Below are 11,509 nucleotides of genomic sequence, written 5' to 3'. Positions count from 1 at the left end.
CTGGCCTCTGCCTGGAAGAACTAATTTTATTTCTGCTCCTTGCTAGATAACCCTGAGCAAACCAAACTTTCAGGACCTCTAGGCCTTGCTTAAGACTGTAGTTGACATAGGAACTGGTCTATACTGGCAGAGTTAATTTCCTCTGAGAAAGTTCCTTGTACCAATGAAATCATGTGTTTTAGTGTAAAACAAAAATGAGATTTCAATATGGCAAAGTAGTTTAGATTTAAGTAAAATCATGAAGTATAATACAAAGACACACAGAATCAGTGACATTCTTCCACTTTATTTATTGTTCAGATGAAAATAGGGAAGTGTGAAGATTGAAGACAATATTCCTCTCTAGGATCATCTGTTAAAAGAAAGTGAGAAGGAAGTCCCCACCATACTTGGTGATCAGGAAAGAGAGCAGCAAAGAGAAATATAACAATCTGGTGGCTAGTCCCTCATAGGTGGATGTCTGATTTTCCTGGCTTTCTAGAATTTGTGAAATTCACAAACAGGCAGGACAGCTGTGGGGAAAGAATAGAACAGATGGTTATTCAGACTCTGCCAGCTATTTGCTAAAAATGATTCTATCCCCACTCCTACAACATGTAAATAGCAATTAAACACTAGAAATTATGGTCAATAAAGAGCATAGAAATAATTCTCTCTTGCATCTCTTAATGGAATAAGGGACCTGCCATGGCCACATATTCCTACCTTTCCTCTTAATAGCCAAGAGGTCCCCTATATAACTTCACACATCACAAAAGCAGACTCTTAAAAATGACTTGTTTACTATTTTCCTATTCTGCTACCTTCCTGTATCGGTTTCTTATTTATTCTGTTGTCACATGCACACATACACACACACACACACACACACACACACACACACACATTTTTAGGGTTGGATGGAAGCCAGAAAGGTCATCTAGTCTAACTTTTGCTTTGTGCAGAATCCTCAAGTTTCAAGTCACTGGAGTTGTCACCTGTGACCCAGACCAATGATTCCAGCCTTGTTAAGGGCCTGGGAAGAGTTGTTGGTATGAAGGCTATGAGTTTCCATACAATGCTTATTGACTTAAGTTATTCTCTTCTGTCTTGCTCTAGACCATAACTCCCTTTTGCCATAGGTTACATTCAGGGCCAACCTTTAGTCTGAAAGGGGAAGAAATAGGCCAGCAGCAAGTTAGAGGGAAATCTGTGTGACCACCAGCTATTTCCTTACATGGCTGTTAACTAGAGACTGTCAGAAGGTAAAAACTAATAGAATGCTCTTTGTCTATTGTTCAGCACCTTGGACAGTGCTAGACCCACAGCTGGTACTCAATATTTATTAGAGTTGATGATTCCCATGTTTCTAAGGAATTCATTTGATTGTGTGCTCCTTGTTTCCCAGTAATGTGTCTTTCTACTTACAGGAAGTCGAGCATTTCTTGAGAGAGCCAACCGCTGTGACATAGTCTTTTCCTAAGAAACTTTCATAAGTGCTGCCATCTGGGATTTTTGCCAAGCACTCAGTGTTGTCTTTGAACAGGAGGTTTCCAGTTTTGGGTAGGATATTAAAGGTTTCTTTATCTGTCCCATAAGTTCCAAAATGGCTCTGGGTCAAAGAGATAGACATGTTATCAGCAGGCATCCACGGAAAAATGAAGAAAAATATAATTTACTCAGGATCAACCTTAGAGAAAACTTCAAAGCAATCCAAATTGATCTCTGGTGTCTTTCTCTTTACCTTGTCACCATTATCCCTTCCTAATATTACCGACCCCTCTTATTTGTCCTCTATCTGGTCCCCTTACAGCCCCAATGGCTATGCCACTGTTTTCTCAGGTCCTGAAAGATTTCTATTTAATGCATTTACCCTACCTAAGGGAAATTTAAAATGGCATTCCTAGAGATAAAATACCCTTACCTAAAGAAATAATTGATAGAATTTGAGGCAGTATGTCATCCAAATGGTGAAGATGCCTTCTGAGAGTAAAGAAGTTTTCAGAATCTCCCTTCAATTATACAATTCATTAACTGCTGCCTTCCCTGTTTTGTTCATTTGGTTTGTCGTTCTTGTGATATCTTGAATTCAGAGACCATGTCTTTTTCATAATGTCCAGTGTTATGCGAAGTCTACCATGCTATTTCTGACTGTTTTCATTTTGATTTTAAAAAGCAGATAATCAAGGACAAAGCCAAATATATTTATCATAACCTATACCCAGGCTGTCTGCCAAGTGATTTAAACTATCATTCTCACCTAGAGAAACAACTAAGTGAAATAGGGTGAGTACAGGGAATCTTCCCAAAGTCTCCCAACAAAATCAAGAAGGAACAGAGTTTGAAAAACTTCATGCCCCTCCGTTCTTAATTCAAAAAGCTCATTAACAGAAGGTCATAAAGAGTCCCTGCACATTCTTTTTTACTTTCTATATAGAGACTTAAGGCAATAGTGTTAATATATAGCCACAGCTAATGACCCACTTTCAGATTTAAGTGGAAACAAAATTAAGTGACTGGATTCTGGGTCCTATTGACTCATTCAAAGTCCAGTTAAGTAAGGAAAAGGGATAGCAAGCCCTGGATTATACAGACCTGTTGATCCAATAACACCTGGCGAACTAAGGCTGCCTTTTCTTGGCGGGAGATCACAGCATGGTTTGGTGCCTTGGCCAAGTGACAATTCTCAAATTCGTACACATCCTTCTGTTGTCCATTTAAACACAATAACTTAAAGTCATCACTTTTCAGATTTTTTGCCCAAGATTCTGTATTCTTTTCTGAAATGAGAATGAAAAGTGATTATCAACAACCATTTTTATTTTGACTAGTTGTTAATCTATAGGCTATCACCCATGTAATTATAGTACCTATGGCTCTAATTTACTTCTTCATAAAAATCTATACATCTGTGCCATGATGATTCATGGAAAGAAGAAAATATCTACTATTCTCCCAGGAAGATAGTTCAACTTCATATTTTATAATCAATGATCCTTCATCCTATCCTGAATACTTCTGCCCATGAGACTTTTTCTTGAGGTTCAAAACAAACTTCTGGTTTCAAGACCAAGGAGAATGTAATTTGTTCTTCTGTTTCCAAATACCTTTTAGTATAAGTAGAGAAAGAAAAAAATCTTATTCTTCTGATTGTTTCCCAGACATTGAACATTAGCTTCTATGCTTCACTTGTTAGGTTCCCCTTGGGGGCAAAATTCTTTGGAGGGTCATTTTTAAAAGCTACTTCACAGGCTCAATGAATACCACATGTCTATATACACTAGAATACTCATGTGAATACAAATTTCATAGGCAGCCTTTTCATTTGTTATTTATCCTTTGTCATGCTGCTACAGGAGAAAGCATGGACACTAAAAAGAGTGCTAAGAGAGCATCTTAGACATGATGTTGTGATGTGAAACTCCTCTGGGCCTGTTTCCTCATCAATAAAAGGAAGGAAATTGGCTAAATAATCTCTGACTTCTAACTCCAAATCTACTTCATTTTCCCTTTGCCAAGAGTTCCTTCTTTCTCCTCCTCAACTCACATTACTCAGATGGCTTTTGCCACTATCTCCTTCACCCTTGACTCACATGAAGAGATATCCCCCTTCACCTTGCCTCATATGAAGATATCCCCCTTCACCTTGCTAAACAAAACTCAATCCTCTTCCATTCTGTTTTCTACCCTGGATTTCTCTCTTTGACACCCTCACTCTCACTCAAACATCGGCCTCTCTTCATCTACTGGCTACTATTCTACACTCTACAAACATGCCAATGTTTCCTCCATCCTCAAAAAAATTTCACTTCATTCATCCATTCATACTATATCTTTCCTATCTTTTGTCACCAGACTTCTTGAGAAAAACATCTACAAGAGGTTCCTTCCCATCCTTTCCTCTCACCCTCTTCTTAGCTCTTTGCAGTTTAGTTTGGGATCTCCTCATTCAACCAAAACTGCTCTCTCCAAAGTCATTCAAAATCTGATTGCCAAATCCAATGGCCTTTTATCAATGCTCATCCTTCTTGACCTTTCTTTGGCCTTTCACACTATTATTCATCCTCTCCTCCTTGAGATTTTCTACTAGTTTTCATGATGCCTTTCTCTCCTCATTCTTCTCCTATCTATCTGACCACAGTTTCTCAGTCTCCTTTGCTGGATCTTCATCCAGCTCATGCCCTCTAACTTCATATGTCATACAGAGTCCTATCCTGAACCTTTTTCTCTTTTCCCCTGATAGATTTCCCTTGGTGAATCTCATCTGTTCTCATGGATTTGATTATCATCTCTACCTTGATGATTCTCAAATCTTATGCAGTCATAATTTCTCTGCTAACCTCCAGGTTCTCATCTTCAAATATCTATTGAACATCTCAAATTGGATGTCCTATAGATATCTTAAACTCAATGTGTTCAAAACTGAACTCACAAGTCTCTCCCAACTCCAAATATGCCATCCTGTAGTTAACTCCCAAAGTGATCTTCCTAAAGCATTTAACACTCCCTCCCATCCAACACACACACACACACACACACACACACACACACACATACACACACACACACACACACACACACACACACATATTCAATAAATTTTAGTGATTCTCTATCACTTCCAGGACCAAAGATAAAAATACTGTGTCATTCAAAGTCTTTAATAAGCTGTCTCTCTGTATCATCCTCCTCAATTTTTTTCTTTTTACATTCAACATCTCTGTCACACTTTCTCCTTGCTGCTCCATAGAGGAGATACTACATGTCCCACCTTTGGGCATTTTCACTGCATGTCTCAAGTACCTAGAATACTCTCTCTATTAATCTCTACTTCCAGGCTTTCTTCAACTCCTAATTAAAATTCCATCTTCTACAGAGAAGACACTCTACCCTCCATAATTCTAGTGCCTTTCCTCTGTTAATTATTTCCAATTTTTTCTGCAGATAGCTTGTTTGTATATAGTTGTTTGTACATTGCCTCCCCTGTTAGACTGGGGGCCTCCCTGAGGACAAGAATTATCTTTTGTTTTTCTTTGTCTAGGACTAATGCCTGACACATAGTAGGCATTTAATTGATATCTATTGATTAACACAACTTCTTAAAAGTAATAGAAATAGTGTCAGTTATTAGAAGTGTGAGGTGATACTACTTATTGTGCAGTCTCTGTCACAATTTTTATATGTCTCATATTAAACTCTCATAATATAAACTCCAAGAGTCTGGACCTGAATCTTAGCTATATATTCTATATAGATAGTAGAGTTCAAAGAGACTCAAGAAAGCAATTGGAATCCAACTCTTTCATTTTATAATTGAAGGAACTAAAACTTTGAGAGGAGGGATGGTCAAAAGTCACATAAATAATACTAAGATTTGAACTCAGATTCAACTCTAAATTCAGAGCTTTTTTATTATAATCTACAGCTTCTCCTGGCATCTAGCATAGTGTTCTACATAACCATATTTACTCAGTTTCTCTTTGTTGAACTGAATTGTGCAAGATTGCTATAAAGACCCTTGTGCCACCCTTGATCCTGACTTCACTGAAATCTAGAGGGAATCACATACCATTTACATTATCCAAGACGGTGCTGTGTTTCACAAAAGCAACATCTCCTTTATTCTCAGCCAGGCATCTACAAAAGATGAAAAGCAAATGAGCATTAAGATTCTCTTTCTTGAAGAGAATCTTTTTCAGAATCAAACATCTTCCTTTTATAGGAGTATGGACTTTAAAGCTATAAGGGACTTTGGAGGTCTTTGAGTCTAATCTCCTCATTTTCCAAATAAAGAAACTGAGGTCCAGAAGCTGTTGAGCAAACAGAAACAGGATTTCAACCCAAATCCTTTGACCCAAGAACCAGTGCTCTTTCTGTCATGCCATGCTAAAACCACTATATTCATATAATCCTCACAATGTTCTCTTCAATAATACATTTCCATTCATTTTATTTGATATAAGATAATTGTCTTCATATTATTTTAGCATGATAAAAGTTATTACTTCCTATAATATTTTAGTGGTGTCTTTATGATATAATCTCTAAAACAAAACTTCAGTGATTGATACCAAAATACTACTACAAAGTGATTAGTGATTAATTATAGAACAAAAAGAAGTCGAATGCTTTAGTCATCATAATCCATTTTGATCAATCATAATTTATTCAAAATACTACTGATGATACCAAGTAAAATAAAGTAGTAAAAAATTTTAAATTTCTATTATCAGAGGACTTTCCCCAAAAAAATCTAACAGCATTATGAACTGTTTAATGGGAACAATGGAATTGCTTGTCATCAATAAGTGTTTAAAAATTTGGAAAGATTTTAATTCAAAAGCTCTCTTTGTGAGATGATTCACAACAATTTCCACTTCCTCATCTTATGTAAGTCACTATGGGGGCAAGGGAGGATAAGGTGGGAGAGAGAATTGAGTGAATATATTTCCATTCATCACATTTTGGCTTTCAAATTTGGAGTTTTGCCTTTAAATGTTCTATTTTACTTCTTAATCATTCATAAAATTAGCTATGGAATTATATTTTAAAATGTGAAAACAATTCCTGCAGAGCAACAGGATCACTAAAAAAAATACAAATTGGAGACGGCCATTTCCACATTTGCATTACTACTCTATTTGGGATTTGATACCAGAACTAGATTTGTAACTTTGTTTCAGAGTTTTGTTTATTAATAGTTTTATTTCCTTGTCTCTGTAGATACCTTTGTTGTATCCAATAATGGGCCAGAGTATATAATATTAGTGGCAACAATCTACCTAATACCATCCATAGTTATAGTCAAAGAAAGAATTCTGAACCAAGGATAGAGACAATCACAAAAGATAAAAAAAGTTTTGTTACTTATACCCTATATGATCTTAGACAAGTCTCATGATCTCTTGGTGCCTCAGTTTCCTTATATAGAAAATAAAGGATTTACCTTTTGGGATTCTTCTAGTACTAATAATCTATGATTCTATGATCCCTTTTAGAAGGTTAGCCTTCCCAGCATGATGAAGACCCCATGTCAAGCATCTCCTCTGACATGTGTTAGCTTTTAACTACTGTGTTCTGGGTAACCATTCAAGACTATAAATTAGATAGACTTGTCTGTGCTTAGCAGAAGAAATTTCCTACAACAATGATATCACAGGTCTGTCTTTTCACAGTCTTCCTTTGAGAAAAGTGCCTTTCCAGAATCACTGAGCACTAAGAATTTTCTTGGAGTAGCTAGGTGGCACCATAGTGCACAGAATGGTACACCTAGAGTCAGGAACTGATGGCAGATCTTGGGCAAATCACTTCACCCTGTTTGCCTCAGTTTCCTCACCTGTAAAATGAACTAGAGAAGGAAATGGCAAACTGCTCCATTGTCTGTGCCAAGGAAATCTGAGATGGGGTCACAAAGAGGCAGACATGATTGAAATGATTGAATACCAGCAACTTTTTAGATCAATCCCAACATGGAATAAACACCTCAGGGAGTGGTAAGTTACCTATCTATCTCACTTCCCAGAAGTCTAGATCATCTCTGAGATGTTAGGAAAAGAATTTCCTCTTGGACATAAATTGGATTAGATGGTACCTGAGCATCTTTCTAATTCTGAGATTTAATAATTCATTCCATAATAATAAAAGAGACAAAATAATCATAGCACTAAAGTGAGATCTAGAATAACCTTAGAGAATCTTTTTGGACCAACTTTATTTTTAGAGAACAAACTGAAGCTTAATGTATTCAACATCATACAGGTAAATAAGTATCAGAGGACATATGTAAACTTAGGTTTTCTGACTTCACAATCAGTATTCTTTCCAATGCAATGTGTTGCCTTTTCCTATAGCTGTTCAACTTCTAATGTATATTGTCTTCACTCCAACTAAGAGGCATTAAAAGGCCTCATTGCCCAACAATCTGTTAGGAAAAAAGATCCAACAGCCACCCAACAAATTTGATGATGCTGGCAAATGACCAAACATACAGAGCCACTGATCTGGACTATATCCTATTGACCTGGTCTAAAATCCTTAGTGAGAGTGGGAAGACCTCACCAGTAGTCATGGACCTGCCCCTAACCAGCTGCACAATCCTGAGCAAGTCACATAAGGTTTCTCCACTTCAATTTCCCCATCTATAAAAATATAAAAGTACACTAGAAAAATTCAGGGCTTCTTAAACTTTTTCCACTCATGACCTTTTTTTACCCAAGAAATTTTTACATGGCCCTGGATATAATAGATATATAAAATCATTCAATCATAATTTCATGACCCCCACATTACAAGATCCCAGTTTAAGAAACTAGGGATTAGATGATCAAAAAGAGCCCTTTCTGATTTATGATTTTACAATTTAACTATTAATCCTGTGCCAGTACCATTTTCATCTCTACATTAGTGGGAAAGAATTTATAAGCTGTAATAATGAACAATCCATGATAAAAGTCTAAGAGAATAGGAAGGACAACAATGGAAGTGACAAAAGGCCTGAGTCCAAGAGAATAGGAAGGAAAGCAATGGGAAACCAAGGTTATCTTGAGGGATCTTACAGATAAGAAAGAGTGTCTTCCTCAGGTATCAGGGACATTTGGATCCCTGATCATGTCATTGTGTTCGTCTTTCAGTTTCTTTGAAAGACTATTTCCTAAAGCTGATACCCTTCTAAGTATAGCCCAGAGCTGTTAAACTGAAGGAAGAGTTAATGTATTGGAAAGATGTCAAGAAAAAAAGGGAGAAGAGAGTCCTGTTGGTGATGGTATTTTAGGGTTGGGTTTAATACACTTACCTAAAAGCCCCATTGTAGCCATAGTAGGTTTCTTTGGTACTAGAAGCACATTTATCCAAAACTGGTGAGTCTGGATTGCCAATACATAAGCTACAGAGATTGGAAGTAGGATCAGCACCAGGAGCACAAGATTCACTGAAGTATTTATCTGCACAGAGAAAAGACAGTTGTTTCTACTTGAATAAATATGAGTGCTTCCTTTTATTTTCCATGTCAAAAACCTCTTTTTTAAATTACATAATTGCCCCAATTAAATGAAGACATATGATCATAAGCCCAAAACCCGAAATAAATCAGAGGTTCAGAGGTAAGGCAACATTGCAGGGAGAGAAGAATCACCCCTCATGGTGATTTTTTTTTTCTTTTTTAAAAAAATATTTATTTATTTAAAATTTTTTTTAAAAACAGAGAAAGAAAGACAGAACATGGAAAGTAAAAACATATATTGTCATGTGTCTAGCAGAATAGCAATATTCAATAAATTTGCATTTCAAGAAAACAAAGAAGACATTATATTTATGACTGTCCATTTTTTGTTGTTGTTGCTTCCATGTAGGTTATTCTTTTGTTTTCTACTGTACACTTTTTATTTTATTCTTTTTTCAGATAGTGATTTTAAAAAACACTCAAGGCTCCTCTTTAGAAAGTCAATTCACATACCACACTATCATTCAGGTGTGTTGGTGACTGCTTTTCTCCTTCAAATCTGCCCTTAATATGTTTTAACTTGATTCTACATATATAGAAATATTTAGCACTCTCTACCACCCAAGGTAATGAGGGACTTCACAGTGTAAATTTCCCTAAGTCTCTGACAATTAGAGAAAATCAGACTTCCTCAAAGAATCAGCTTACCAAATGCACAGGAATGGGTTTGGTTGTATATCAGGCCCATGGGAATGTTCCAGCCAGCAGTTCTGCCAACTGCAGTGTGGCAGGATTTCTTGTCTTTCAGTGAATTCCATGAGAGATCAGTACCTGACCTAACAACGGCCACAGCATAATAACCTTGAAAATAACAGACACAAAAAAGCAAAAGTTAGCATTGTGAGCCATTCCAGAAAGGGCCATTTGATGCCACTAGATCAAGCCTACTTTGTGCCTTGGAGAAAATAGATATATAGATGTCCTCAGAATTACAGGAACCAGAGCATTGGAAGAACCTCATTTACTTCATTTCTCATGACCAGAAAGTTATCTATACTATAACAAACTCAACAAGTAGTCATCCAGACTATTCTCAAAAGATTTTTCAATTAAAAAGAATCCCATTATTTCCTAAGGAAATATCTTCCATTTAATTATTTGTGTTCAGTCATTTTTTCAGTAGGATCAGATTCTTTGTGACCCCATTTGGGATTTTCTTGGCAGAGACACTTGAGTAGTTTGAGTTTCCTTCTCCAGTTTATTTTACAGATGGAGAAACTGGGGTAATCAGAGTGAAGTGACATGCCCAGAGTAACATAGTGATTAAGGTCTCTGGCTAGACTTGAACTCAGGAAAATGAACCCAATGATCTATCCTGTGCCACCTGGTTAACCCTTCCATTGCTGTCTTTACCAATTCAGACTCACCCTGAGCAGGTTTATTCACACAGTCCTCCCCATGACTCTGTCCATCCTTAGGTGCTGAAAAAATAAAGAAGCCAGAGGAGTGAATCTTCTATCTGTGTTCACTAAATGTCAGGTCTTCTTAAGCATAAGTGTTTATCCCATTATAATGTTATTCCATTCCATTCCATTCCATTAAGGAGAATCCATTTCATTCTAGTCGGGAGAATCTTTGATTCTCCACAGTTTAGAATAACATAAAAATGAAAATTCATTCCTATTCAGCTAATTTTGCTTCTATTTTGATCCCACCCTTAGAGTGTTCAGATGACTCAGGCCCAAATTTTCTTTTTCTTTGTGCTTTTTAATCACTTCAGGGTTTATTAGAACCTTTCTGTACCAGACGCAAGATATAGTATATGACCTTTGCTATATATTTGTATATAATATGTGACCTTCGCTATATATTTTGTATCTAGCAAAGGAAAAAAATGAGAAAGAGCTAACCTAAGTTGTCTCATCTCAGGGTTTTAAATGTTTAAATGATTAATAGTGATTCTAATTTATCCCTTTGCTATTTCCCACCCTTCTTCTGCTACCTTAGTGAGAGCTATGTGCAAAATCTTTTGTTCAGAGGCGAGAAAGAGTCAAACTAAAGGAGAGATATTCCCTCTACTTACTGTAGTTTTCCACTAGGACAGGTACCAAACCACACTTGCCAGCAATATAAACATATCCTCCATCGGTACTCATGGCATCAGCTTCCCCTTTCTGTGGAGGCAAAGTAAATCATTACAAAAACATTGTTCCATGTAGCTTAGGAGCCCTAGGCTGTGCCCTCAGGAGTGCCACCACATACACTTAGTGACAGGGCTGATTGACTAGGGAGGAGAAGGATGGGAAGTACAAGAACTTAGAGTTTCACATGAGAAAATTATCTTCAATATCAACCTCATATAGCAGACCACAACTTTTAAAGTTACTTCTAAAGCTTCTGGCATCATAAATCTAGAGCTGGAAGTGATCTCCAAGGTATTCTAATTCAATCCCCTCATTTTATAAAAGAGTAAGAAAGTAGACAGTCTAGGATCCAATACAGGAGACCCAAAACACATGGTGTTTTAAAATATTACATTTTATAAATACAAAGCTTTTACTACAAGAAAATCCCACTCTTTCTAGCATGGGA

General features: G+C 36.7%; 1 protein-coding gene across 1 annotated transcript in view; it reads right to left on the bottom strand.

Annotated features, from left to right (window-relative positions):
• Positions 1 to 266: 266 nt before the first annotated feature.
• Positions 267 to 11,509, bottom strand: part of LOC127554204 (lactotransferrin-like) — a 29,542-nt gene continuing 18,299 nt past the window's right edge. The window contains exons 10-17 of the mRNA XM_051985550.1: positions 11,001 to 11,091; positions 10,345 to 10,398; positions 9,626 to 9,778; positions 8,771 to 8,918; positions 5,549 to 5,616; positions 2,575 to 2,759; positions 1,408 to 1,591; positions 267 to 512 (exon numbers count right to left, since the gene is read on the bottom strand). Coding sequence (XP_051841510.1) covers positions 478 to 512; positions 1,408 to 1,591; positions 2,575 to 2,759; positions 5,549 to 5,616; positions 8,771 to 8,918; positions 9,626 to 9,778; positions 10,345 to 10,398; positions 11,001 to 11,091 — 918 coding nt within the window. The 3' untranslated portion in view covers positions 267 to 477. The remainder of the gene's footprint in view (positions 513 to 1,407; positions 1,592 to 2,574; positions 2,760 to 5,548; positions 5,617 to 8,770; positions 8,919 to 9,625; positions 9,779 to 10,344; positions 10,399 to 11,000; positions 11,092 to 11,509) is intronic.

This window comes from Antechinus flavipes, chromosome 3 (genome assembly GCF_016432865.1).
Source record: "Antechinus flavipes isolate AdamAnt ecotype Samford, QLD, Australia chromosome 3, AdamAnt_v2, whole genome shotgun sequence".
NCBI classification, from domain to species: domain Eukaryota; kingdom Metazoa; phylum Chordata; class Mammalia; order Dasyuromorphia; family Dasyuridae; genus Antechinus; species Antechinus flavipes.
Note: the sequence above shows the minus strand (reverse complement) of the source record. Positions and strands in the feature narration are given on the sequence as shown.